This window comes from Anastrepha ludens, chromosome 6 (genome assembly GCF_028408465.1).
Source record: "Anastrepha ludens isolate Willacy chromosome 6, idAnaLude1.1, whole genome shotgun sequence".
Classification (NCBI taxonomy): domain Eukaryota; kingdom Metazoa; phylum Arthropoda; class Insecta; order Diptera; family Tephritidae; genus Anastrepha; species Anastrepha ludens.
In genome coordinates, this window is record NC_071502.1 from 121159789 (window position 1) to 121187222 (window position 27434).

Sequence of the window (27434 nt, forward strand, 5' to 3'; positions counted from 1 at the left end):
TTAGTTGTTTGAAAAGTTTTCTTTCTTCAAAATACCTGAAATGTTTTTGAGCGCTTGCATTATTTTTCCAGTTATATAAAGGGTGGTTAAGCTTTCAGGGCCGGTGTTGATTTTGAATAAAATTCAATTTTTTTAGGAAGTTATTGTCATTTGTCTTTATTATGATAATACTGGTATAGCTCAATTACGTATGGAATGAAATATCGGCCAAATGGCCACCGCGGCCTCGGCGGCACACCTCCATCCGATGGTCCAAATTTTCGATGACGCTGAGGCATAATTGAGGTTCTATGCCATTAGTGTGCCGAATTATCTCATCCTTTAGCTCTTGAATTGTTTCTGGCTTATCGACTTATACCTCTTCTTTCAAATAACCCTAAAGAAAGAAGCCCAACGGTGTCGTTGACGTTTAGGTGTGGTTCACATTCAACATCGGCCCTTGAAATACCCTTTATAACATTTGTTATTTAACTACTTATTTAAGAAATGAGGCTGCATCTGTAAGACCATATTTAAATAAAGTAAAATAAATAATACAAATAAATAAATAATATTTTTATTATTCCTAAATATTCTTGCGCCATTATTCTCCTGCAACACTTACACTTTTCTTGCATATAAAATACTGCAATTTCCCACTTGACGCAACCTAGAAAACGATTTAACAATTTGTATAGTGCCAACATAGTGCAACAATAACAAAGTAATCAGCATATTGCAGCAATATAGTAGCAATGTCATAAAAAGGAAAGTCACAACAAAAGTAACAAAAAAAAAGTGTTACTGGGGGAAAACAAAAGATTTCAATCGATACTATATATTAATACGAGCCTCTCAAGTTGCCTGCAGCTAGACAAGTAGACACTTGTAAAATATGTATGTATGTATATCTGTATGTATGTAAATCTGTGTGCAAACTGAGCGACATTGCTGCCGCATTTAGTTGATCAGTCTGTGAGGCGTCAAGTGTGGCATTCAACAATGCGCTTTTTTTATTTCTGGCTAACAAAAAATCCATTTTTCGTTAAATACTTTGCCTCGCTTCTTTTTTATGGAAAAAGCTGAACATTTTTATTGCGCTTGCAGCATTGGCAACATTGCGTACACTTAAATATAATAGTAAGTATGAGAAGGAAGCAGGCGAAGGCACGCCGCATAAGAGGTTAATGAAATGTGACAGATGATACTTAATAATGTGAAAAAATTTAAATGACAATGGGCTCTTAAAGTGGCAGTGAAAAATGAGGCTAAAATTAAGATGCATAAAATGCAATCACAAAAACAAAAAAATTTACAATTTCAACGCCTCTCACACAATGAATTGCTACTCCGTGTAATTTTTTGTGCTACCCACTACTTAAAGAAAAAAATAAATAAATTATAGATAATATAAAAGTCATAAAATAAGATAAAAAAAGCAAAAAAGCAATAGTTTGGTATGCCGGAAATCTTTTGAATATTCAACATACTTCTTGCTGCGTTTATGCATGTATGTATGCACACTTGAACAACGCGATTTGACAGTTCGAGTGCATTACTGTTTGAGTACAGGCTGTCAGTAGTGGCATGAAAAATTATTGAAAGCAAAAGGTAACTGTTAAGTGGAAACTGTAACTTTCACAAGCGGAAGTATCAATAGTTAGAAGTGATTTGAGGAAACGTCGCAAAATGAAGCGAAATAAAAAGCAAAAAATAGACAAGATGCGATGAAAAGTATGAATTGTGACTAGCATTCGAGCATAGAACTTAGAATCACATGCAGCAGCGTTGAATCCCGTTCAGCCACTTTAATCCACCCAGTTTATTTCAACACGAAAGGAAGCAATTTTTTAAATTAAGAAACAAAATCGCATCTAATTGGCTTTTTTGCGTATTGAAATGAACTGGTTGAGTTTAGGTAGCAGATCGAGCTGAGTCTCCCTGTCTTAATAGACTCTTTAGTTTAATCAGAGACGCGTACCACAAATCGGAGGAGGAGCACGGCCAAACACAAAATAAGTTAAATAATGGGTGCAAGCGCCAATTATTTATATGAATATATCAAATGCTGATCTATGTGCTCCAGACATGTACCCATCACTAATAAGCAGCAGAGAGTGTCTAAAATAGAAAATCTGCTACTTCGTTCTTATGCGAGTACCAAAAATCGCGAACGAAAACTTCAATGGCAGAGACCGATTGGCGCTATTTCGCGTGAAATAGGGATACAAGTTGAACCAATTAGTGTTCAGCGTCAAAGTGCTTTTAAATTAGAGTCGTGTAGTCTTATACTGCGTTGTGTTTTCTGAGTTTTGCTAGAGGAACAAGACGGATTGCTGACATTCTCTGTATGAGCTGAAAGTGTTTGTAAATGCGAAATTGCTTATCACGCATGGAAATATTTATAAATATCTATTAGTATTTTTTTATTTTTTTTATTTTTAATATAATATATTCTTAGTAAATAACTTCAAAACCTTACAGCTCACCACTGACATTGCCACAATAGTACCAACACTGCTTTTAATCTGTTGCCCGCCCTTAGCCACAGGTAACCGTTCATTCAACACCACCCACCCACACCGCAATAAATAGCCTTGTCATTGGTACGTTATACAATTTTCAAAGAAAAATTTGCATATTAAAAAAAATCAGTTATTTATTACTATTAATAATTTATGGTTCATGAAAATTTCTAGTCGTAAATTTGTATTCAAAAACATGCCACAATACAAACAGACACGAAAAAAAACCATAACTTTTGCGCGCTAATTTTTGCATTCAAACTCAAAACGTCTTCGAGTGCTGGCCAAGCGGAGAGTAACACATTTTTTTGTTTTTGTTTTTTGAATATAGTCAAGTCATAAGTCAAGCGCAAACAATTAATTGTTAGGATATTTATGTATTAGTTTTCTGATTTTTTGTCCCTCTTAATTTGAACATTACAATTTGAGTAGGTAAAAAACATAGTGAGCTCACGATTTTCGTTTAAAAAATGATTTAATTGTTTTGACGCTTCATATGATGAATAAAAGTAGTATAGGAGCCGCACTTTTGTTTCCTATTTACAAATTTATTATTCATACAGACACACATGCATGCGCTGAGTAATGGGTGACGGAAGCTAGTCAGTCGTAGGAATTGTGTATTCCATTGAGTATCGGAATAAGTGTGTGTTTGAAGTATTTGTTATTGATAGTCGCTGTTTTTTGCGAAAAACTTATGCAAATTTCAAAGTAGTAAATTTTTAATGATTGTATTTATTTCTACTTAATTACAGGTTACCCCAGTTAACGCTCAATGCCAAGAATACTATTTTACTTATGGTGAGTAAATTATTGTTATTTATTGTAAACCACAAAAACAAAAAAAAAAAACAAAAAAATTGTAAAAAATATAAGCACGTGTACGGAAAAATTTGAGAGACGCAAAAAATGTCAAAACATTTAAACGACGTGCATTAAGGTTCTTATATATGCATAGGTGCTTGCAACGAAATGCAAGAAATTGTATTTTGCTGCCTCCTGGCATAGTGTAGATGCTCAAAAGCAAGCCAAAAATTAGAAATCACTCGTTAGAGGTATTTAAAAACTATAAGACTGATGCCAGATGGTTAGTACTGAGAAAAAAAACAACTTAGCTTTGCTTTACCTTCAGAAGCCGTTAACAGTGCGATAACAGACGAAATATGGGAGCTTATTGTAAGCCTCACATATTCACTTTAACTCCAGGTGGAGCGTAGGCCCAAAAGAAAGTTATTGAATTCATTACGGTTGTTAATAAGTTGCTTATTCCAGTTAGTATTGGAGTTCCTCAGGTCGGCATCTATCATATGCCGTCAGGAGGTCTTTAGACTACCACAGCTTCTTGCGCCTTCCGGATTCCAAGAAAGGATAGCTTTGCAGGGCTTGCGTCATCTTTGCGTGATGCATGGCCTAACCAACTAAACCGTCTGCGTTTGATGGTTAGCTTGATGGGCAGCACGGATTTTATATTGGAACTGAAGATCTGAAGCTTGGTATTGACTGATAATCGATAAAGTAATATTACCACTTTAGATATTTTGATTACAAACTCCAGATGACGCTATTTTAATATTATATTATCGAATCCAATAACTTTTTTCGCAGGGGAAGCGATATTATTTATATGAACCTCATAACGAAAGAGTTCACAGACACTTCTTTTCGTTAGCATTTATCGGCAAAAAATAATAGAAGTTCAAAAATTCAGTTAGCAATTCAAGAAACATCTGTTTCTTAAAAAAAAAAGTTTTACCAGCACATCTGGTGAACCGAAATACTATCAGCACTGATCAGTCATAATCCTTCACATAAACAATAATTGTCAACAACATTGAACAGATGCACTTAGCCCGGAATAGCCACAAATATTTGTTAAAATCAAAGCAAAAATATTATACAACATGTACATACATACGTACATACATACATACATACATACATATTATATTTATGTACAATTTCGATCAGATATCTTTAAGTACATGCGCACTTGAAATAGATGGGTTGAACGCTATTGAACTGTGGCAAAGAGGTCAAAAACCAACAATTTAATAAAAAGCAAAACAAAAAAAAAAGTTTATAAAAATAAAAAATCTAAAAACAACACTAACAGATACAAAAACAAAAGCTATAATTCTAGCTTAACAAATCACCAAAAAAAAAAAAATATCAGGCACTTGTCGAGCTTGTTGGCGACCAAACGGCTGAAAAATATATAAATTGGCTCTGCTAGCGCCTGATAAAGTGTCTGACGACAGAACCGATGCTGGCTTTTTTTGGTGTATGTCTGTATGTATGCGTATTTCGATTATTTAGAACCGTTTTTGTTTTCACGTACAGCTAAATTTTATTTTTATTATGACACATTTCATATTTACGATGTGAGCAAGGCATTTTTGGGAGATTAAAATAGGGTGTCAGAAAGGAAATCAATTTCACTTGAGAAGTGTTGCTCTATGATTTTACGAATCATTTACGTCTTTTTTGTTTTGCTTTTGGAAGAGCTGTTACTAATATTGCTTTAATATAAATTTTGTTTGTCTGAATGCTTTTGTATTTGGTTGGTTTTTTTATAAATATTTGTGTATATTTTCAAGCTCATTTAATCACTGGAAATTGACAGATTGTTAAAAAATAATTTACAAATGAGACTTGATTTATATGCCACATTGGACAATGTTCTTTTGTCGTCGTATATTATTAAAATTAGTATTTTATATTTGGAAAGTGTCGAAAGTGTCGCAAGTGGCGGATATTGTGCCATCTCACGGGTGCTCAATTGCATGCGAAACGAATTTGCGGCTTTGGGGTTTTTTGTTGGTTTTGGTATTGGTTGATAAGGGTATTTCGAGTGTTTAATATTTTAATATAATGAAGAAGAAACTGTTGGGGAGAGCTTCAGAGTAAAACAATTTGAAATAAGTAGGAAGGCGTATTGAAAATGGTTTATACAAATATTAAATAAAAAAGTTGGGGAAAATATAGAAAATAAATCAGCGAACATAAATAAAAAATACGATTTTCTATTGAATTTTGTTTTGAACAAACAACGTAAAACAAACATTTAAATGGCAAAAAAGGACTAGTTTACAGCTACTAAGTCACATAGGCGAATTTAAATTTTGTTAAAAATCAAAAATTAAAAGGCAGAACACAGAATTATATTTTTGGGGATGAATACAAAAACTGATATGAAAAACATTTTGAAATATAAAAAATAATAATTTGCAGCAAATACATAGCAGTTATTTGGTCACACAGAGGGTGAATATAATAGTGTATTGAAAAACGTAAGCAAAAAAAGAGAAAAAAATGTTGGCCAAAAATTTCAAATTTTATGAGATTTTTATAATTTTTTGTTAACTTAAAAATTATTTTTATCAAATATTTTAAATAAAATATGTGTTATAAACTGTTGTTAATAATATTTTTAATAAACTATTTGTTATAAAACATTTTTAGTTTTTGTTAAATATTTTTAATGAACTATTTTTATATGAATTTTTTTATAAAATATTTTTTTATAAGATAGTATTTGTTAAAGATACATTTTATAAAAGTTTTTTTATGAAATATTTTTATTAAATAGTTTTTGTTAAATATTTTTTATAAAATAACCTTTGTTAAATATACAATATTTTATTAAATAGTGTTTATAACATTTTTTAAATTTATTTTGAATATTTTTTATAATTTTTTTTATAAACTGTTTTTATAACATTTTATAAAATGTTTTTTAAAATATATTTTGCAAAATTCGTTTTGTTAAATATATTTTATAAAATAATTTTCATAACAATTTCTATAAAATAATTCTTTTATAAAATAGTGTTTGTTATAGATTCATTTAATAATTTGTTTTTTTTTTATTAAATATTCTTACAAAATTGGTATGAAATATTTTTTACAAAATACAATTTTGTTACATGTTTTTTATGAAATAGTTTTTGTTATTTTTTATTAAATAGTTTTTATAAAATTTTTAAAATTTATTTTTAATATTTTTTATAAAGTCTTTTTTTTGTAAACTGTTTTTATAACATTTTATAAAAGTCTTTTTTAAATATCTATGTTTTACAAAATTGGTTTTGTTAAATATATTTTATAAAATAATTTTCATTACATTTTCTATAAAATATTTTTTATTAAATGGTTTTTCTAAAATAGTTTTCATTAAAAATTTTTCATAAAATGTTTCTCATAATTTTGGTTTTATAAAATTTTAAAAAATTTCATCAAGTATTGAGTACTTAACGCTTTCATATACAAGGCCATGCAAATTGTATATATAGTGGCTCTCAACGTGTTAATAAAATTCATAATTTGTTTAAAAACTAAAATCTATATATAAGTAGTATATATTAAGCAAAGGACGAGGTTGCCTAAAACATTTTTCTATTAACACAAAAATCAAAAAGGGTGGTTAAGTTTTAAGGGCCGGTGTTGATGTTGAATAAAATAAAATTTTTTTAGGAAATTATTGCCATTTCTCTTTATTATGATAATACTGGTATGGGTCAATTACGTATGGAACAAAATATTGGCTAAACGACCGCCGTGGCCTCGGCGGCACACCTCCATCCTATGGTCCAAATTTTCGATGACGCTGAGGCATAATGGAGGTTCTATGCCATTAGTGTGCCGAATTATCTCATCCTTTAGCTCTTGAATTGTTGCTGGCTTATCGACGTACAACTTATCTTTCAAATAACCCTAAAGAAAGAAGTGCAACGGTGTCGTTGACGTTTAGGTGTGGTTAACATTCAACATCGGCCCACACTTTATGTGTATATATTTAAATATGTTTTCCAAAATCAAAAGCCAAGAAAAAACCTACAAAAAATATAATTAGAACTAAAAATTTTCCATATAGCATTCAATTATTAATATTTTTAATAACAAAAATGTATGTGCGCACTAAAAACAGCAATATTACTAGTTTTAATTCTCTAAGCTTTCTTCAAACAGCACTCTTAGAATGTGCAATCATTTGTTGTGACGTTTCTATAGAATTTTCATCGCAGTAAGCCATCAACATTTGGCAATGAGCGCTCTGCTAATACTTATTAAGACCTTTCAATATCGACCAAAGAGGCCAGGTTAATATACTTACATACCTACGTACACATATGCAGTTATGGACGAAATAATAGACTCGCGATAGTTTGAACAGTTTTGGTTAATTTTCTTTTACTTTTTAATTTTCATAATTTTTTTATAAAATTAAAAGTTATTCTGCAAGAAATATTTCAAACTTTTTTATCAAACTTTTCTAAAAAAAAAATTGGGTAGGCAAAAAAATTAATGCAAATTGAAAGCATAAGAAAAATAATAAGAATTGGTTAAAACTTTGTGATTCGATTATTTTGCTCATAAGTGTACATACATAGATGGCATACTTCAATCAACCTTATTGTTTTTGCGTTTCCAAGGAGGAAAAAACTTTATGTATCTAAAACCATGGCAAAGTTGCACTCCTACATGCCTACTTGCAACATCAACTACAACGCTCCAACTGCGTATATCTAATAAGTCCTTATAAAATCCCTACACATTATCTAACCACTCATAATGGCTTAAATATTGTTGTAGTACAAGAAAAAAAATTTAAAAAATTCTATCGATATCACAGCCATGTGTAATCAAGATGTTCAGAAATTCTCCGTGTATAGGTTAACAAAATAATTTAGGCGGACCTTCCCTTCAATTGAGCGAAATGAAGATTTTGGTATCAAGGCGAAAAACTTTAGACACTAAAACTTAAACCCCATCAAGTGGTTGAAATCCATGTGCCTTAGCTATCACCTTCAACGTCATTAAAACGTGGCGCAGATCTGCGGAAAAATATGAACAGCTTGAAGGGGCAGCGACTACTACTTCTAGAGCGAATTCTGAGGTTATGGCATTATTAAGTGCACATAACTTGAAAAATAGCTACCTACCTAGTACTATGGTTAACCTCTTTAAAACATATAATGAATAAATCGCTTAAAATTCAAGTAAATTTGCCAATATCTGAGGCAGTAATCAGAACAATGTCATTGCCGTAGGAGTAGTTAAACGTAATAAAAAGTGTTTTCGTAAAAAAAATTCTATTTAAATGCTTGGCAGACAAGATTTTGGAGAAATTCCATGTAATACCTGCATATGTATGTAAAATGTTCCACAGTTCATTTGATGGCATCGTTGATGTCCCGGCAATTGCGTAAGTCAACTAAGCCTTTGGGTGTTAAGAAAAAGCTTATGCAGAGAAATCAATTTTAATTACACTTTGCACCCGCTGAAACGAAATATCTAAGCGATTGTGCTTACAAACACATATGCAATAAAGGTTATTGATATTTTGTAAAATACAAAAAAAGAAAAGTTTTCGGCGTAATCAATCACATTGCATAAGCCTGCACTTAAACCCGACGGCTTACGCGTGGTGCAAGTGAGTGATAGATACGCACGTGGCTGCCAAATGAGTACGAGCGAGAACGCACTAGCCCAACAGGACAATTGTGGGTCCATTGGTTTATTGCAAACTTTTGTTTCGAAGGTGACCGGCTTAAGTGTGGATTTTATGCTTCATAGGCGTCGAAATGAAGCTGCCTTGTGTTAAGCACCCACAAAGTTAGAGTGAGCGAAAGATGATGTAAGAATTGTGGCGTAAAAATAGTGGATTGCCTCAGTCGAAAAAAGTTGAGGAAATGGAGACTTTGGCAGTCAGTTGAAGTTTAAAATGTGATATGTTGTTCTATTTGAAATCCAAAAACCTAACGGAAATGGCTTTTGCTTGTTTTGCGCGCTTTTTGTTTATCAATCTAGTGTACTTATTTTTCTCAGTCTGGCCTTATTTGGCGAAGAACGTTTTATTGATAATTTTTTATCTATACCGCTTTGAGTAAGTTCATTGCGGTTCGCCTTATTTGATAGGGAATATGCGCGCTATTTTTCGACACTTTTCATATTATTTTTTTCTTCCCCATATGCGGCCATTTATTATACGTATTTTAATTGAAAATTGACCTTAAATCCAATTTATGTCCACTCATTTATGGCTTTAAAATTTTGCTGAGACTCAGAGCCTTTTAGGCGTTCTCTTTTAAGTGGCCTTAATTTAAATCGGCCGTTTAAAAGGCGACATTAAAGCGCCAGATAAATCGGCCATTCTGGCAAAGGCAGGGTAACAGAAGCAGCATAGTGTCGTGAGCAGTAGCAGCGGCAAAACCAACAAAAGCGGTAATTGCGAACGTTGGGAATATAGGCTCCATGTACGCATCCTTTTGCGAGCGTCTGTTTGTGGCTCTTTCGGTAAGAGTTTTTATTGGCTTATGTTGACTGCCGTTCAGCAGCTGATGACACAAGCACCACAAGAATAGCTGGAGTGGCAAAAACACCACAACAATAACAATTTGCGAGATTGCGACAATGCGGCGAAGGCATCATGCGGCATTGGCAAATCTATTTTCAACATGAGCGCATTTCAATAAATTCACATTTAATGCCATAACAATTGTGTCCCTGCGTCGGTGCAGTGCTAGGGTCTGTAAGCTCTAGGTTGTCGTCGGCAGTTATTTGTCGTTCGAAGTCTCTACCGTCGTTCATAACAGTTGTTGCTACTGCGGTGGTTTATTGGCATAGCGAAGCTAAATGGAGTTGTGGCGTGCATTTACCTATGTGCATATGAATGCTTCGAGCCTACGTACACTATAAAGGTGCATAGGTACATATACTCGTATGTACACAGAATTACATTTTTTAGCCATTTCACTTGTGTGGGTGCCATTTCTGTGTAGCGGCGCTACAAAGGATTATGTTGGTACGTTCGTACGGGTTTTCAGGTCGTATGCAGTTGGCCATGTTATGATATAATCCTTACAGAATTTGATACTCAAATGTTCAGAAATAAATGCAAGCGAAAATTAATTGGTGGTAGAAAAAATTCTATTATTATGGGAAGTGATTTGAGCAGTGATGAGCTTGCAGGCCTTACATAAATAAGTGGATTAGATGCAAGTTTTTCCTTTTCCCTTAGTGTAGAGTTTTGGAGACTTTTTGAAATCAATTTTAAAAGTTTTAAATATGTACTATTCTTCTATAGACTTCGTTTTATTGCTTGACCCAATGTTTTATAATTTTTTAAGAGTTTGGAGACTTTCAAAAAATATCGAAAAAGCATCAAGAACTACTTGGACATACTTCTAGTGCATAATACGAAAACTTTCATACACTTATATAAATTTCACCAAATGTTTTATAATTTTTTAAGAGTTTGGAGACTTTCAAAAAATATTGAAAAATCATCAAGAACTACCTGGACAAACTTCTACTTCATAATACGAAAACTTTCATGTACTTACAATATATAAATTTCACCAAATGTTTTATAATTTTTTAAGAGTTTGGAGACTTTCAAAAAATATCGAAAAAGCATCAAGAACTACCTAGACAAACTTCTACTGCATAATACGAAAACTTTCATGCATTTATGTAGATTGACAGCGGAGAGTTTGTAGAGGTAACTGAAAATCATTACAAAGTGTGTAACTTAATAACAAAGTGAAGCATATTATTTGCTTTTCCAATGTTGCCTCTAAGTGCCGTAAAATTAATCTACTACTTATGCGTACATAAACGCCAGTGCGGTTGCCAATCTGCATGCGTGATTAACAGCTTTCCTTTGCCATCCACGAAACGCATTGTAAACGCATTAAGCGCACGACAAGCAGATTTACTTTTTTTCTTGCCCCTAACAACAGTAAGACGCCAACTTACACATTTGCATTATGCATACAAAATTTACATACAGATATCTCAAAATGTTTGCATGTTTTCAAAGCAGCAGGTAAAGCGAAAAAAAGGTTTGTCGCGAGTGAAGGCATAAAAAATTGATATGACATTATAATCCGACACGTTACACACTTGTCAGCAAAATATTGCATTGCCTGCCAAAAACCACACACCTGCAACATGAGTGCCTTTGAACGCAAAAGTAATGCGCACTTATGATACAGAAAATGGGGCGTTTGGTAGTAGTGAATTTTTTTTTCATTTGGCACGCTACTGCAGCTAAGCTTATGTAGTTCATGTGTGAGACATATACATACTCACATGCGAATTTGCGGTCGGTGCTATGTGGTTGCGTAATTTTTGCATATTTCAATATTACTTTGTTTTATTTTTATTGTATTGTGGGATCAAATAACTGACTTGGCTGTTTGGAAGGAAGCAGATACTCGTACAAGTATTTCCGTTTAGAGCTGCGACCCCTACACGTGACTACATTGCTTTTTCAAGTACGTGAACAATGCCTTTCCTAGTTAGTGGTAGCAGTTATTTATTAAGTTCTGTATGAACTGAAATGCCTTAAATTCACTAAATTTTCACTGAAGTATTTTCACTATCAAGTCGATCATAATGGTCTTTCTATCTGCAACACAATCAGTTTAGATTTGCCTTAACATGAAATGGCACCACATTCAACGCAACATATTCGCCGCCTCAGAAGCGATCGTTCCAGTGCGCAGCGTTGACTGTCAACAGCGCACATTCGCATGGCCCAATATCGATGTCATCATCATCAATTTTTGCTTGATTTCATAAGCATTCTGTGCAAATTTTTTCGTCTTTTTATTCTACTTTGAATAATTATTATTATGGTGGGAAATTTTTCGTACTTTGCAAGCATGTGGCTTTTGTTCTTCAAACCCGCATGGATCTGGTTGCTTCCTAAACGTCCCAGTCTGGTGCCATAATCAATTTCATCTTCGTTACTTTTTGTGACACTTTGTGCGAGCGCTCACTTGTGTGCGAATGTTGTTTGTTTTTGCTCTTTGTCTTTTTGTGGGCAAGTTTTTTGTTTCGCCTGGTGTTCTGGCAAAAAAATTTATGAATTGCATTTTAATTGTCGGCTATGCAAATAATGACTAATAAACTTGCTATTAAATGTGCGCGCCGATGACAATATTTGCATTTTTATTGTACATATATCAGCGCGAAATAACCGCAATCCATGGACCAATAGCCTGACTTTAGTGAGAGTGATATTGTTAAGAACGTGTTTTACGATAGCGCCTGGAATGCTAATGAAAGTCATTTAATAACGTTCGAGATGCGATAAAATGGGGTTATGTCAGTGAAGGATAAAGTATGAAGGCGTAACGAAGTGAAACTGAAAGTCAATTATTAAGCAACATTGTACGGTCTTGCACAGGCGTTCTTGCACAGAAATGTTGCGTTTTTTTCAAATGTAATATTGAATGTAAGTATTTATTTTTTTAATGCTGGTTGAAATATTTGAAAATAAATGCAAATTGATATTTGCCCAAGTATTTAAAACAAATTTTAGTAAGAAAATAATACTTCTCAAAAGTCTCCAAATTTATTAAAGCATAAGTAAGCGCTTTTCTTGTGTTTTTGCTATATACAAACAGGTTATAACGTATTTTGAGAAAAGTTAACGGATTTTAAAAAGTCTCCAAATTCTTCAAAATGCAGGTACTCTAAAAAGCGATACTTTAAAAAAATTTAAGCAACACTGTTTATAAAACAAACGCAAATTCGTTCATTTTCAAAAGTCTCCAAAATGTAGCAAGTTGTGTAAAGTAAGAGTTAGACTTTTTTTTGCACAATTAGAAAGATGTTTGTAAGAATTTGATGTTGGAGGCCGCTGTTTACAATTCTCCAAATTCTAAATCAAAATTTTGTTTGTAAAATTGATTAACACTACCTGTTGTAGGTCTCACAATGGTATCAAAACGGAGCTTTAGTGCTTCTTGGGGAGTGCCAGTATGGTACTTCAGCCATTTCACATACTTACCTACCCACCTGATTAACATTTAACCTTTTTTAACCATATAAACTAATAATTTAACTAAATCTCTCATTTTAGGTAATGTTTGCCTTTGTAGTTCCAGCTTACACAAAAACAAAAGACTATGTCTTAATGCTAACGACCCACAACGACCGAGCGCTACATATAAATGACGTCGGCAAGGTGACTGCAGCTAACATAGCTTTTGCACGTGAGTTTTTTCCTACAACTGAAATTTAAATATCTTCTATAATCATATCATTTGTAGGCAATTTATAAGAAACACGACTCTTTAAGTACTTCTAATTTACTAATTGCTAAGTGATTCATGAAAATTAAAAACTTACCCGCTTATTTCAATAAAATATTTTGTTAATCTTTCAACCCCCCACAGCGATATGGGGATTTATTGAATACTGATATCATAAATAACTACACTGAATAGATTTATACACGCAAGCAAATGTACATACATTTGTCTGTGGATCCATCTGGGTGTGCTTCGCTACCAAGAGAGCAATAAATTTTCATTGGAAATCTTTCGCTTAATTTAATTTTGCAACTTTAATTGAATTGGCTTTTAAGGCTAACCTTTTTCGAAACTTGAAATTCTCGCTTAACTCCAGTCGCGAGACCATTTCTTTATTTGCCTTACTATTTTTTTTAGTTATATTGTACGGAATGTCATATTTCGTATATTTTGTAGCAACTTAATTAAATTATGGCAATTTAATATTTTATTGATGCTGATTTAAATCCTGACTTCTGGTCGCACATAAGTACGTTATTAAATCGAAAGAATGTCTACTCATAACAGTTTTTATAAAAAAAAATGTACATATATAATATAAAAAAGTAAATATGCAACCTACAGTCAATAACTTTTTTACGTAGAGTTGCTTACTGCCGTCGTCGCGCGGCATTGGCGCCATCTGTCACTTAAAATGTCGGTTGCGGTTTTGCAGCTACAGGCACGTACTTACATATATGTACTATGCTTACGTACATACCTACAGCCACAAACATGCAATACATATAAGCTCCTGGCGGCACGTGTGTTATTATAAACCTCTTAATTTAACGAAAATTATTATTATTTTATCATATCGATTGTCAGCAATAAAAAATTTGATCAAATGTACATACATATAATATACGACTGGTTCGGTGGTCGATTATCGCGGGCTTTTAACTCTAAACTCTAAACACATACGAGTCTGTTAAGTTTGGCGCGCGTAGCCCACACATGCCAGAAATGTATGGCTGTGAGCTTTGACTATTTATTTTGCGGTTCTTGGTTGCTGTCATAATCGCCGCAAGCGACTGTCATTCAAGACATTTTCTAGGTCGCTTCATTAAAACAGCAGTTTAGCACAGCCGCGATTTTTCTAAGAAATAAAAAAGAAAAACGAATTACGCTTCATCGCAGAGTGAGTATGACTAGGTCAAACAACTTGGGTGGTTAATTCAATTTAATTTTTATGAAATCATTTGAATGCACACGCCTGTGGTGTCTCAAAACTGGATTAACGTTAGGAGTAGTTCATAAAATTATGAAGCACAATAAAGCGTAAGGCTATGCAAACGGTTGGACAAGTGTCGAATGTCCACTACATGGGTCATGTAACATCAAATGCTAGAAACGTGACAATCTTTCGAGTGTTTTTCTGTTTTGAAAAAGATTCTCATAGCAAAGATGGGCCTTAAGCACTTTTAAGTTATGAATAATTTATTGAATTATGAAGCACATTAACGTAATTGAAGTAAATATGCATCCAAGTCCTAGCAAAGAATTAAAAATTAACATTTCATCATTTTTCAAGGAAGTCTCCAAATTCTATATGTATAAAAAAGTCGATGGAGACTACTTGATGTTTTAAAAGGTAATGACAAAGTGTAGAAAAAAAATTTATAAAAGTCTCCAAACTCAACATACATAAAAAAATTGATGGATACTACTTGATGTTCTCAAAGATAGTGACAAAGTTTAAAATTGAGATTTCATAAAAGTCTCCAAACTCTCCACATTTTAGATATCACATTTTAATGGACTTTTTCAATCGCATATAATTAAGAAATACCAATACTGGTTTTTGCACAAATCTGAACTTATACAGAAAGCGCATATAAATTCCAGTTTTCTTTGAAAATTTCTAGAGCCTTAAAATACTTGCAATTACAAGAATGTGCGGCTGCTGGCACATGCCACCGAAATAAACAGCCTTCACCTACTACTACTATTAAGTGAATAATCAAAACATTGGTAAAATAATAGAAAAAAAACATTTTTTTGCGTACTACACATCTACTTATGGACATAAGGAGAGCTATCAGTAGCGATAAAGTATGCCTGTTTTGTTCACTTATTTATTGATTTCAACTATTTTATATCTACGTGTATATGTGATTGTGTATTGTGCTTGTGAAATAGGCACACAAATACGAAGAGCGGGTGGAGGGCGGTATAGGAGGAGGGGGTGATTGAAAATAAATCGTAATACTCGCACTTGAATAAATCTTCTGTACACATGCGATAAAGTAATCAAATGTTAAAAAAATTAGCGTAACAGCGTAAAAAAACTGACAACACAAACAAAAAATAGTAAAATTTGCTACGCAGAGTCAAATTGATAAAATTCCATAGTAGAATACTACGCGCACATATACGAGTAGTAAGTGTATGTGTTGTTTTTCTGGGTCTTAAATTGTAGACAATGGCCGTAGATGACGATGGACGGCGAAGGTTTTTAAATGATTTTCAAACTTCTGCAAAAATTCCTGGCACATTTTAATTTTATGACACCTAAAAATTGATCGAACAGGAATGGCTTTTTGGTTTTTTGTTTATCAAAATGACATTTGTGTGGGAATGGTTGACAACAACCCTGGTTGACAACAACGGCAAACGAGGCACTTGTGTTTCAACTGTGTAGAAGGGCACTTGTGTTTCAACTGGCGTAGAAGGCGGTTCCTCAATAAAATTTATGAATTCCTCAAATCAAATTTATAAACTCACATTGTAAAATTTCAATAAGACGTTCAAACCTATATTGTAAAATTTCTTAAATTTGAATAAAACGTTCAAACCTATATTTTGGGGGCTCAACCGGGATAAGGAAAAGGAAAAGGATAAAGAAAAGAATGGCATGTCTTGGCGATTTAATTAGAAGTAGCCTGCGCAGTGGCAGTAAAGCAAAAATCACGACGCTGCATAAGTATATTTTTGAAAGCGAAGGCGACAGAAGTAACCGCCAACGACTTAGAGCGTTCTGTGGCTTCGCCTATAACGAAGGCAGCGCGGAATTTGAAGTTAAATCTCGATACGTGGATGCGAATTTAAGCGAGCGTGACCTAGTCACCATTTGTAACGTTTTGGGGATCGACTACAATGTGGCTGATGTGAAAATACACATATTTCACAATTTGCAGAAGGGACGCTTACTCGTAGCAAGCGGTGCAGAAAATCACGACGATGACGACGATGACGACGACGGCGTTGGCAGCGAAGACGAGGCAGCCAACAGCTACGACGGCGCAGAACAACGTGCTTGTTCTACATTGCGGAATAGGAGAAACGACGATTGTTTTTTTTCTATCGACGGCAACGAAGGTAGGAAAGAAGCTCACAAAACTGCTGAACGACGGGAAAGAAGGCGTATTTGTGACGAACGAGAAGCAAGTATAAGTGCAAGTGAAGTTAACGAAAACGAAATGCCAATGCAAATGTCGCGGTTTGCAATAAATTTTCGTGATATTGAAGACTCAGTAAGGCCGTTTGATGGTACTGACAAATTGCCAATAGATGTGTGGGTAAATGAATTTGAAGAAACTGCTACCCTCATGCGTTGGGATGAATTTCAAAAATTTGTGTTCGCAAAGAAGTCGCTGAAAGGTTTAGCAAGAATGTTCATTTTAAGTGAAAGGGGAATCACATCGTGGTGTAAACTGAAAAAGGCATTAATAGATGAATTTCAAGCTGTGGTAAATAGCGCTCATTTGCACAAGCAGTTGACAGAAAGAAAGATGAAGAGAGAGGAGAACGTGCAGGAATATTTTTTTTGTATGAAAGAGTTAGCAGCAAGAGGAAACATTGAAGAAAATGCTTTGATTCAATACGTAATTGATGGTATACGCGATATGAGTGTGAGTAAGACAGTTCTATATGGCGCAAAAAATATTCGTGAATTTAAGGAAAAGCTTCGATGTTATGAGGGAATACGTGAAAAAGTGAAAACAGACGATACTAAAGAAATTATAAAAAAGGGGATGGTGAACAAAACCGAAAGAAATGAACTTAAATGCTACAATTGCGGGGCGAAAGGCCACAAAAGCGTTAATTGTGAGAGTAGAGAAAAGGGGACAAAGTGTTTTCAGTGTAATGAGTATGGTCATATTGCTAAAAATTGCACAAACAATAAGAGTTTAAATAAAGGCGCTCAGCGAAACACACGACTTATTACAGGAAAACGAAGCATAATGGACAAAGATGTAATAATGAATGATAAAAAATTAATAGCATTATTTGATACGGGGAGTAAGTTTAGCCTCATTACTGAGAGTGTGTATAATGTGTTGAATAAACCTTATTTAAAGGAATGTAATATTTCACTATATGGCTTCGGTGAGTGTGACACTAAAAATGCAGTAAAGCCAATGGGTGCGTTGAAATATAAAATTGAGATAGACGGCGAAATATATGAACTAGAATTTTTGGTTGTACCTTCGAAATTCCTGGATTGTGAAGTGATAATTGGAGAGAACTTTTGTGCTTACGCTGAAGTGAAGATAGATCGTGAAGGGTTGCATATCAAAAAAGTAGAAAATGACAGTGATGATAATTCAAAGTTTTTTATGATGAAAATTGACATAGCTGCAGACGAAAAAGAAATTGATATCGGTGAAATGGTCCAAATAGGATCAAAACAAAAGGTGCGCGACATGGTAAAAACTTATCAACCAAATAAACAAAAATTTACAAATGTTGAAATGAAAATTATTTTAAAAGATGAGTCGCCAATATTTTCGAGGCCGCGACGTTTACCTATAGCTGAAAAACTCATTGTAGACAGTCAGGTGGAACAGTGGTTAAGTGATGGCATAATAGAAGCCTCGGATTCTGAATTTTGTAGTCCGGTTGTGTTGGTAAAGAAGCGTGATGGTACGCCAAGACTGTGTATCGACTTTCGAAGACTAAATAAAGTGATGATAAAGGATCATTTTCCTTTACCTTTAATTGAAGATCAACTTGACCAATTACAAAATGCTAAAATTTTTTCTACAATTGACTTACGAAATGGGTTTTTCCATGTGTCCATAGCTGAGTCTAGTCGTAAATACACAGCTTTCGTAACACACAACGGTCAGTATCAATTTTTGAAAGTGCCTTTCGGGTTGTCGAATTCTCCGAGTGTTTTCCAGAGGCATATAAATGCAATTTTTAGAGACTTGGTGCGTAGAGGTACCGTGTTACTTTATATGGACGATGTGATTATCCCTGCTCAAAACGAAGAAAGTGCTTTAAAAAATTTAGAAGAAGTAATGCAAGTTTGCAAGGACTATGGACTCGATATAAATTTTAAGAAGTGTCAATTTTTAAAAACAAAAGTAGAATTTTTAGGGCATGTTGTAGAAAATCAAAAGCTATCGCCATCGCCAGAGAAAATTGAAGCTGTAACAAAATACAAAATACCACAAAATTTGAAACAATTACAGGGGTTTTTGGGCCTTGCGGGATATTTTCGAAAATTTGTTAGAAATTTCTCGGTGATAGCAAAACCGCTCAGTGACTTAACGAAGCAAAATGTAAAATTCGAAATGAAAGACAGAGAAATCGAATCGTTTCAAACACTAAAAAAATGTCTAAGCGAAAAACCGGTTCTAAGCATTTTTAATCAAAAGTTTCAAACTGAAGTTCATACTGATGCCTCTATCGACGGTTATGGAGCTGTGTTACTACAAAAATTGCCTGAAGATGGGCATCTGCATCCTATTTACTATATGAGTAAGAAGACAACTGAGGCTGAAAGAAAGTACACGAGCTATGAGTTAGAAGTTTTGGCAGTTATAGAGGCTCTAAAAAAGTTTCGCGTTTATCTACTAGGTCTGCATTTCAAGTTAGTAACCGACTGCAATGCCTTCACTAAGACGTTAGACAAAAAAGATCTATGCACCAGAGTCGCTAGATGGATATTGTTCCTCCAAGAATACGACTATGAAGTAGAGCATCGAGCTGGCACCCAGATGAGACACGTTGATGCCCTTAGCCGTTACGCAGTTTTTTCTATAAACGATGATTCTTTGGTTAGATTGCGATACGCGCAACTTCAAGATGATGAACTCAAAGTTATTTTAGATGTTCTTCGCGAAAAAACCATTTTCAACGACTATTTTACGAAAGGTGGCATTTTGTACAAGCTTGTAGGTGACGACGAATTAATTGTTGTGCCCACCAACATGCAAAGGGAAGTTATCAGAAAAGCACATGATAATGGTCATTTTGCAGTGAAGAAAACTATGGAGCTGATAACCAAAGATTACTATATACCAAAAATCGAAGAAAAGATACAACGTCACATTGCCAACTGCATACCTTGCATTATTTCAAACAGAAAACTAGGTAAACAGGAAGGTGAGCTACATATATTACAGAAAGGTGAAATACCACTCCAAACGTACCACGTCGACTTCCTTGGCCCATTGGAATCGACAAGCAAGCTTTACAAACATATATTTGCAGTGATTGATGGATTCACAAAATTTTGTTGGCTGTATCCAACTAAAACGACATCAGCGAAAGAGGTAATTAAAAGGTTACACATCCAGAACGCGATATTTGGTAACCCAGTCCATATAATCTCTGATCGGGGCGCAGCTTTTACATCTGATGACTTTCAAAACTACTGCGAAGCTGAAGGTATAAAACATCACACAATAACCACAGGGTTACCTCGTGCGAATGGACAGATCGAACGGTTAAATGCGGTAATTAGCTCCGTATTGGCAAAATTGAGTGCAGACGACCCATCCAAATGGTACAAGCACGTCGAAAAAGTACAACAAGCTATAAACTCAACATACACAAGGAGTACAAAAACGACGCCTTTTGAATTGATGATAGGGGTAAAAATGCGAAAGAAAGAAGACATACAATTAAAGCAACTCATCGAAGATGAAATGATTTTACATTTTCAAGACGAGAGAAACGAGCTAAGACAGACTGCGAAAAGGGAGATCCTGAAACTGCAAGCAGAAAACAGAAAATCGTATAACCGTAAACGAAAACCAGCATCGTTATATAACCGCGGGGACCTGGTGGCCATAAAAAGAACTCAGTTCGGGGTAGGTCTTAAGCTGAAACCAAAATATCTCGGACCATACGAAGTAAGAAGCATCAAATCAAATGGCACGTACGATGTATTAAAAATCGGCTTGGGTGACGGGCCAAAAACGACAACTACATGCGCTGAATATATGAAGCCATGGTCAATATCTTCAGATGATGATAGCATCGCATTCGGGCCGAACGCGCAGCAGGATGGCCGAGTTGTGGGAATGGTTGACAACAACCCTGGTTGACAACAACGGCAAACGAGGCACTTGTGTTTCAACTGTGTAGAAGGGCACTTGTGTTTCAACTGGCGTAGAAGGCGGTTCCTCAATAAAATTTATGAATTCCTCAAATCAAATTTATAAACTCACATTGTAAAATTTCAATAAGACGTTCAAACCTATATTGTAAAATTTCTTAAATTTGAATAAAACGTTCAAACCTATATTTGTAAAGATATTTTAGTGTTTATGTCATACTGATGGGTTTTGTTTTGTGCTATTGTTTTAGCTCTCAGAGCAGTTAGCTTTTTGCTGTCATGTGGCACTAACTCATTTTATAGGTGCCAGACTTGTTAAAGCCAGCACTTGCCTATTTAGATATCAATTGGTGATAACCACGATAAACCATGTGAACGGCGCATGCCAAGATTAGTGTGCGCCTCAGCAATATGTGATGAACCTTTTAACTGGAGTTAGTACAGTTAGTTAAACTGCATTAAAACTGTTATTATCTATGCCAACAGAGCGTATTTTACCATATTCGGTGGGAAATCAAAAGTTTATGATATAGTTTTGGGTATGCGAAAGCAATATAATACGAAAATACAAAGTTTTCAAAAAAGTCTCCAAATTCTACACTAACAAAATAAATGGAATGAACTCCACATTGTACAGACTTCACATTTTATGCATTTCTTCTACTGAATATTGAGACAAAGTCTATAGATGTAAGTACAAAAAGTCTCCAAAAAATCGAAGTTTTCTTTTTCTTAAAAATGGCTGCCATTGAACTAACTGTGAATGCCAAAAGTGTCTATACCTGCAAAAAAAAAAAAAATAATTAAAAAAAACAGGTTGACAGAAGCGCTACACGTTTACATTTTAATTGCCTTTGATTTGACGTGATAAATAGTATTACAGCTCTCTCCTTAATATCTCTTAGAAAAAAGAAAAGCAAATAATTAAACGTGATTCCAGGAAGTTAATCTATTGGAAAACGTATAACACATAGAATAACATAGCCAAGTGGCGACACCGGGGCGTATGCGTACTTTTTTTAATCTGCAGTGCTTTTGACTATTGTCATAAAAAGAGAATTGATAAATATGCCTGCTTGCTAAAATTTCACGCAAATAATAAAAAAGGAATGTTAATACCCAATACAGATTAGTAACGTGGGTAGCTTTTGTTTCGCACGTTCCCTTAAGCTGCTGAGTTTAAAATATTTTTCGCAATACGTATTGAAGGTATTTTTAAATCGTGATCGATAAACGCTAATAGGTCGTCCATGAGCACTTGTACGACCACATTTTAGCAATGCAAGTGCAAGCGTTTTACCTGAAAGGTGATGTGTCCTAAAGTAAGAATGCAGACAAAGCTCAGGGTAGGGCAGGGTAAGAGTTAGTATTAATTTCTGATAACTGGCCAGTGTTTGGCGCCCTTGCCCTGTTTATTTAGTAATATTTTTTATTTTGCCTTTGGTTTTTCGTTTGTTTACATTTCTTAAAGTCAATATTTTGTTGGTACGTGTACGGCCGGTATTTAACTAGGCATTCTTATTTAACTGAACTATACTATGACACTCTTTAGAAGCACCTTGTGTCGTCGTTTACGCTCTCATACCAAATTGCATAGAACATTTATTTATTTCTTCTAATCAATAGGTAACTTATCATTTTCTGCATAGCAAAAAAGTAGGTTATCGCACCATTTGGTGATTATTTTAATTGTATTTTATTTTATATTTGCTACAGAAATTAGTTTAAGATTTGGAGTATAAAAAAGATTAATTATGATATGCAATGTAGCCAATAAACATATTTGAAATTCGTCTTTTCTTACAGAGCCCTTAACCATGGATATTGTTGGTGATCCATTCAATGGCGATCCATTCTTTATAACGCTTTATGCTAAGCAAGTTGGGCTGTTCTTGTGTTTTCGACGTGGCAGATTAGTGGGACTGGTAAGTTGAGATAGTAAATTTATTGTAATAACATTCAAAGAAGGTAGCATGCACACATTATTTGCTAAAATAATAAAAAATTTAATACACCATCATTTAAATTAGGCTTAAATGGTTCATAAAAAAATTTAAAAGTCTACACATAGCAAATAACAGTTTGGCACTAATTTTTGTAGTCTAATTAAAATATTATCAAAAAATTTGCTATTTTTGAGTTAATTTTCAAAGCCTACAAACTCTCCAAATTCTCCACTTTGTTGAATTTCATTGGCAAGCTTGGTATATGCGTCATTTTTGCAAAACCTAAAACTTTACAAATTTTTCGCAATCCAAATAAGTTTGTGATGTAGTGTTTATTAAGTACATACATCAAATTAGAAGCCAGAAGCTCATACAAAAATTCACAAAGACTCCAAATTCCTCAATTGTTTAGTTGTCAAAATAAAGCGGACTATACAAATATTTCAATACCAGAAAAAGAAGAAACAATATGTTAATAGTGATACGAGTATAGTATTAGTTTGCAAAGTTAATTGTTTAAAAAATTGAGCATAAATCAAATACAGGCATATTCACATGTGTGGGACAATGAGAAGTGCAGTATTTTTTAATGATAATAGAAATTTACGAGCATGGGCAACTTATTAGACAACTGTTGATACGCAATTTGGCGGCGGAAATCCCTCTGACGTACATATGAATACAAAATTATTTATTTATTTGCCAGTCAGACAAAAATGCTTTAGATACAAGAGACAAGAGATTCTCAAGGGACTCGATTTGAAGTGGAGTTTATGAAAATTATTTTAATTCTTTTAATTGAAATAATATCTTATCGTATATAATTTTAGAATAATCATTTTTAACGTTTCCACCTTCACCTCAATCATTATTTTATCTCCCTTTCTAGTTTTTCATTTGTTTAATTGCTATTTTTCTCTCTCTCTCTCTTTCTCTTTCTGCTTTTCTTGCCGTTTATAGAAACAGCTCTCGCGCGATTGTCACTTCAGTGAGACCATGGAACATGGCCACTACATGTACGCGAATGCCTACAATGCAACGCTGCGTGTTGGCTTCACGAAGCGCTTCAAGCCCATCGGACCAAAGCGTCTGCAGCATGGGCATATCATCAGCAAGGACCACTTTCTCTTCGAGCGTCGTCATTTAGCAGATATTATCACTAGTAGAATCACCGCAACAACAACAACCACCACGACCACAACCACCTCCACTACCACGACAACTACACGTATACCCAAAGTCACACGCATCCAACGCAACAGAAACAATGCCCATAACAACAACAATAACGACAATAGACCCCCGTTGAAGCACTCCGTTGCGCAGGAGAGCCAACAACAACAAGTACATAAAGAAGCTGCAAAGAGTATTACTAATGATAAACATAACGATAGACATAGTCATAGCGAGGATAGTAGTGTTAATGATTACAATAGCAACAACAGGAGTAGCCATAGTATAACACAGCAGCAAGCAGGTGGTTTGCTAGAAGAGCGTCTACGTAAGTTGCACCGCACCGAAGAGCATCCACTGCGTCATGATGGCAATACTATTAGAAACAAAAATCGTCGTCGTCGTCTACAGAATCGGCGCAAGCTTCACCAACAACACAATTTGCAGACAAAGAACCTGGTGCGCCAACAACACCACAACAGCACAAAAATGGCACGTCGGCGTCAACACGAACGCGAACAGCTGTTACGCAAGCAAAGTCGCCACCGACAGCAACTGTTGGCGCGGCACGAACAACATCAGCGTGAACAGCCGCCACCACCGGCGCGTGGTGCAGGCGCGGCAGCCAGTTCTACCGCCTCGACAGCGGCCTCGGCACTCACGGCTACTGCCGCCTCCTTGGTGCCTACAACACTGATCGACATTATGGCTTTGTTGGCAGCATCGCGACGGAAGCGTGGGCGGCGGAAAAAGGATAATGCAGTAGAAGAGAGCGAGAATGCAACGGCGAGTGCGGGTAGTGGAGCGCAAGGCGTGACACATGCGGCCGATATGCAAATAGCGGTAGCACAAACAAAACTACCCACAATGGAGGAAGATGAGGTGGCTAAGAAGCAAAAGGTGGAATGGCTGGCGCTGGATGGTGAGGAGCAGGCGATGGTGAGAGCGCAACGTCAAACAGCGCAGGATGCTGTGAGGGGTGGGTCAAGTGGTGCGCGGAGTGAGAAAGTGCAGCTGGCACATAGGCATCGACATCATCATCAGCGGCCGCAGACGCTTGAATCGGCCGCTGAACCAGTGAGCGCAACGCAGCATGTTGCTGAGAAGGTTGCGCAGGCGCAGGCGCAGCCAACAGAGCAACAAACAGATGAATACTCAAATAGTTATGTTAATAGTAATTTAAATAGTAATAATAAACTAGATACTTATACTAATGCTAATAATGGTAATGATAATGATTATGTTAATGCAATACCTGCCTTGCCAAAAAACTACTTATACGAAAAAACTCATCAACACGCAGATTATGATGTTCATAGTCACAAGGATGATGAGGATGATAATGATAATGATAATAATTACAATAACCAATATGCTAGAGCGCATAGTGAAGCTGCTGGTAAGCATGAAAAACACGAAAAGCAAGCTGCTGAAAATGGTAGTCATAGCGCCAACGGGCGCAGCAGCAGCAATAGGAGTAGAAAAATTAGTAGTAGTCAACGTAGCGATAGTATTAACCCTAGTATGACTGATTATAGTAGTAATGGTAATTCTAAGTTTAGTCAACCTCAAAAACAACAGCAACAGCAACCGCAACATCAAACGCTTATCCATAATAGACTAAGATATCGACGACGAGCTGCTGCAACCGAAGCCACAAACGAAGCAGAGGCGACAACAGCTCATGACGAACACGTTGACAATATACATGTTGACGCGAACGACGATGTTGCTGACAACATTGTTGATCGGCATGTTGCTAAGCAACACCAGCCAGATAAACACGCGCAGCAACAAGTAGATTTGGTGAAAAGCGAAGAAGCTGCAGCGGATGTCAGCACTTCCGCTGCGAGTTTCGAACACCAAACAAAAAAATATACGAATGCAAATAAAATAACGAATACAAATAAAAATACGAATATAAATATAAATACAAAAACGAATATAATAAATGCGAATAAAATTACGAATACGAATATGAAATATAATATAAATATTGATAAAGTTAGAGATAACGGTGACATTAATGTGAACACCGCTGGCGAGCGAGCGAGTGCTGTTGAAGCAAAAATTGAAGTTGTTGCTGCTGCTGCTGCTGTTGCTGTTGCCGATGATGTTCACACAGCCAACCTGGTGAAAGACAATAATGTTAAGCGTAATTTTTTTGGTATACACCTGCCGTTTTTTCGTCAATATAGCATCAATAACAGCAATATTAACAATAATAACAATAATCTTATGCATTTTATTAACAACAACATTAATATGGATGTCGTAGAAAATATTGATAATGAAGCTAATGCTAATCAGATAAATGCGAATGCAATTGCTAATGCTTATCAACCGCAACAACAACAACTCCAGCCAGCTGTTAATAATAACAATGACGAAGTTAATGTTGCTGCTGCTGTTGTTGCCGCTGGCAATGTAGCCATTGCTGCTCACTTAGCGCGCGCATTCATTAATGATAACGGTAACCGCGATGTTATTGATGCTAATTATAATAATAATGACGATGAAAATGTTCATGCTGCAAATATCGATAATATTAATAATGTTTATGAGCAATTGTTTGCTGCTAATCATAAACGTTTTTTTCGTAGCTTAAATTATGCTAATACTAATCACAATGTGAATAATTATACTGATGATAATGATAACAATGACCAAGGCGATGAAAATGCTGATGAATGGAAAAGAAATCATAATAAATATGATATGACTATAGTACAATACAGATATGTAGTTGTCTTTTACTAAAAAAAAAAAATCAATAAGCTGAATGAAGGATTGTGGCAGAGGGAGTGAGGAATGGAGGCTTTATCTGTGCTAACTTGGCAGAGGGAATGAGAAATGAAGTTAAAAATGGGTTTATGGAATAGCTAGCTGGGAAATTGATTGCGAAGCGTGTGCTATCTGAAAGGTACGAAAATAACCTCTTTAATCGGAGCTTGGGTCAAAAAAGGGCATATCTTTGTTGGACGATATGAGAGAAAGACTTTCGATTAAACTTGAACAACAAACACGAAGCGTGTGAATCTGAGAAAGTGACGACAACTTTATTTATATCAAAATTTGAGTCACACATAGCGTAGGTTTAGCGGGCGATAACAGGGAAGGCTTTCAGATTAAACTTAAAGAACGACTACGAAGTGTGGCTATACTTGAAAAAGGTGATAACTCTATTGAAATCAAATCTTGAGTCAAAGAAGGGTGTAGATTTAGCGGGGAAGACTTTCAGATTAAACTTAAAGAAGGTCTAAAAAGGAGCCTACATAATTCAACTCTAGCGGTGAAAACTAAAATAAAGGTTTTCATACTTAAAATTTATTATGAATACTGGCTGGTTTGAGAAGAGAGACACCCATCCGATCTTGGTGGTGGTGGTCCTTAGTATCACAAAAATCCTTTTGCGGCAGCCACAATT

General features: G+C 35.0%; 1 protein-coding gene and 1 long non-coding RNA gene across 11 annotated transcripts in view; one reads left to right on the forward strand and one right to left on the reverse strand.

Annotated features, from left to right (window-relative positions):
• Positions 1–26782, forward strand: part of LOC128868162 (uncharacterized protein DDB_G0283357) — a 71680-nt gene extending 44898 nt beyond the window's left edge. For all 7 annotated transcript variants that reach the window (XM_054109964.1, XM_054109965.1, XM_054109963.1 and 4 more), the window contains 4 exons: positions 3260–3305; positions 13381–13513; positions 22695–22813; positions 23795–26782. In XM_054109964.1, coding sequence (XP_053965939.1) covers positions 3260–3305; positions 13381–13513; positions 22695–22813; positions 23795–26767 — 3271 coding nt within the window. In that variant the 3' untranslated portion in view covers positions 26768–26782. The remainder of the gene's footprint in view (positions 1–3259; positions 3306–13380; positions 13514–22694; positions 22814–23794) is intronic.
• Positions 1–27434, reverse strand: part of LOC128868163 (uncharacterized) — a 119318-nt gene that overhangs the window by 68843 nt on the left and 23041 nt on the right. Inside the window, exon 4 of one of the 4 annotated variants that reach the window (XR_008455068.1) lies at positions 6673–7337. The exons of the other annotated variants lie outside the window; for them this stretch is intronic. This is a non-coding gene — a long non-coding RNA (uncharacterized LOC128868163). Of the gene's footprint in view, positions 1–6672; positions 7338–27434 lie in introns of those variants that run through there. 4 annotated transcript variants of the gene reach the window in all.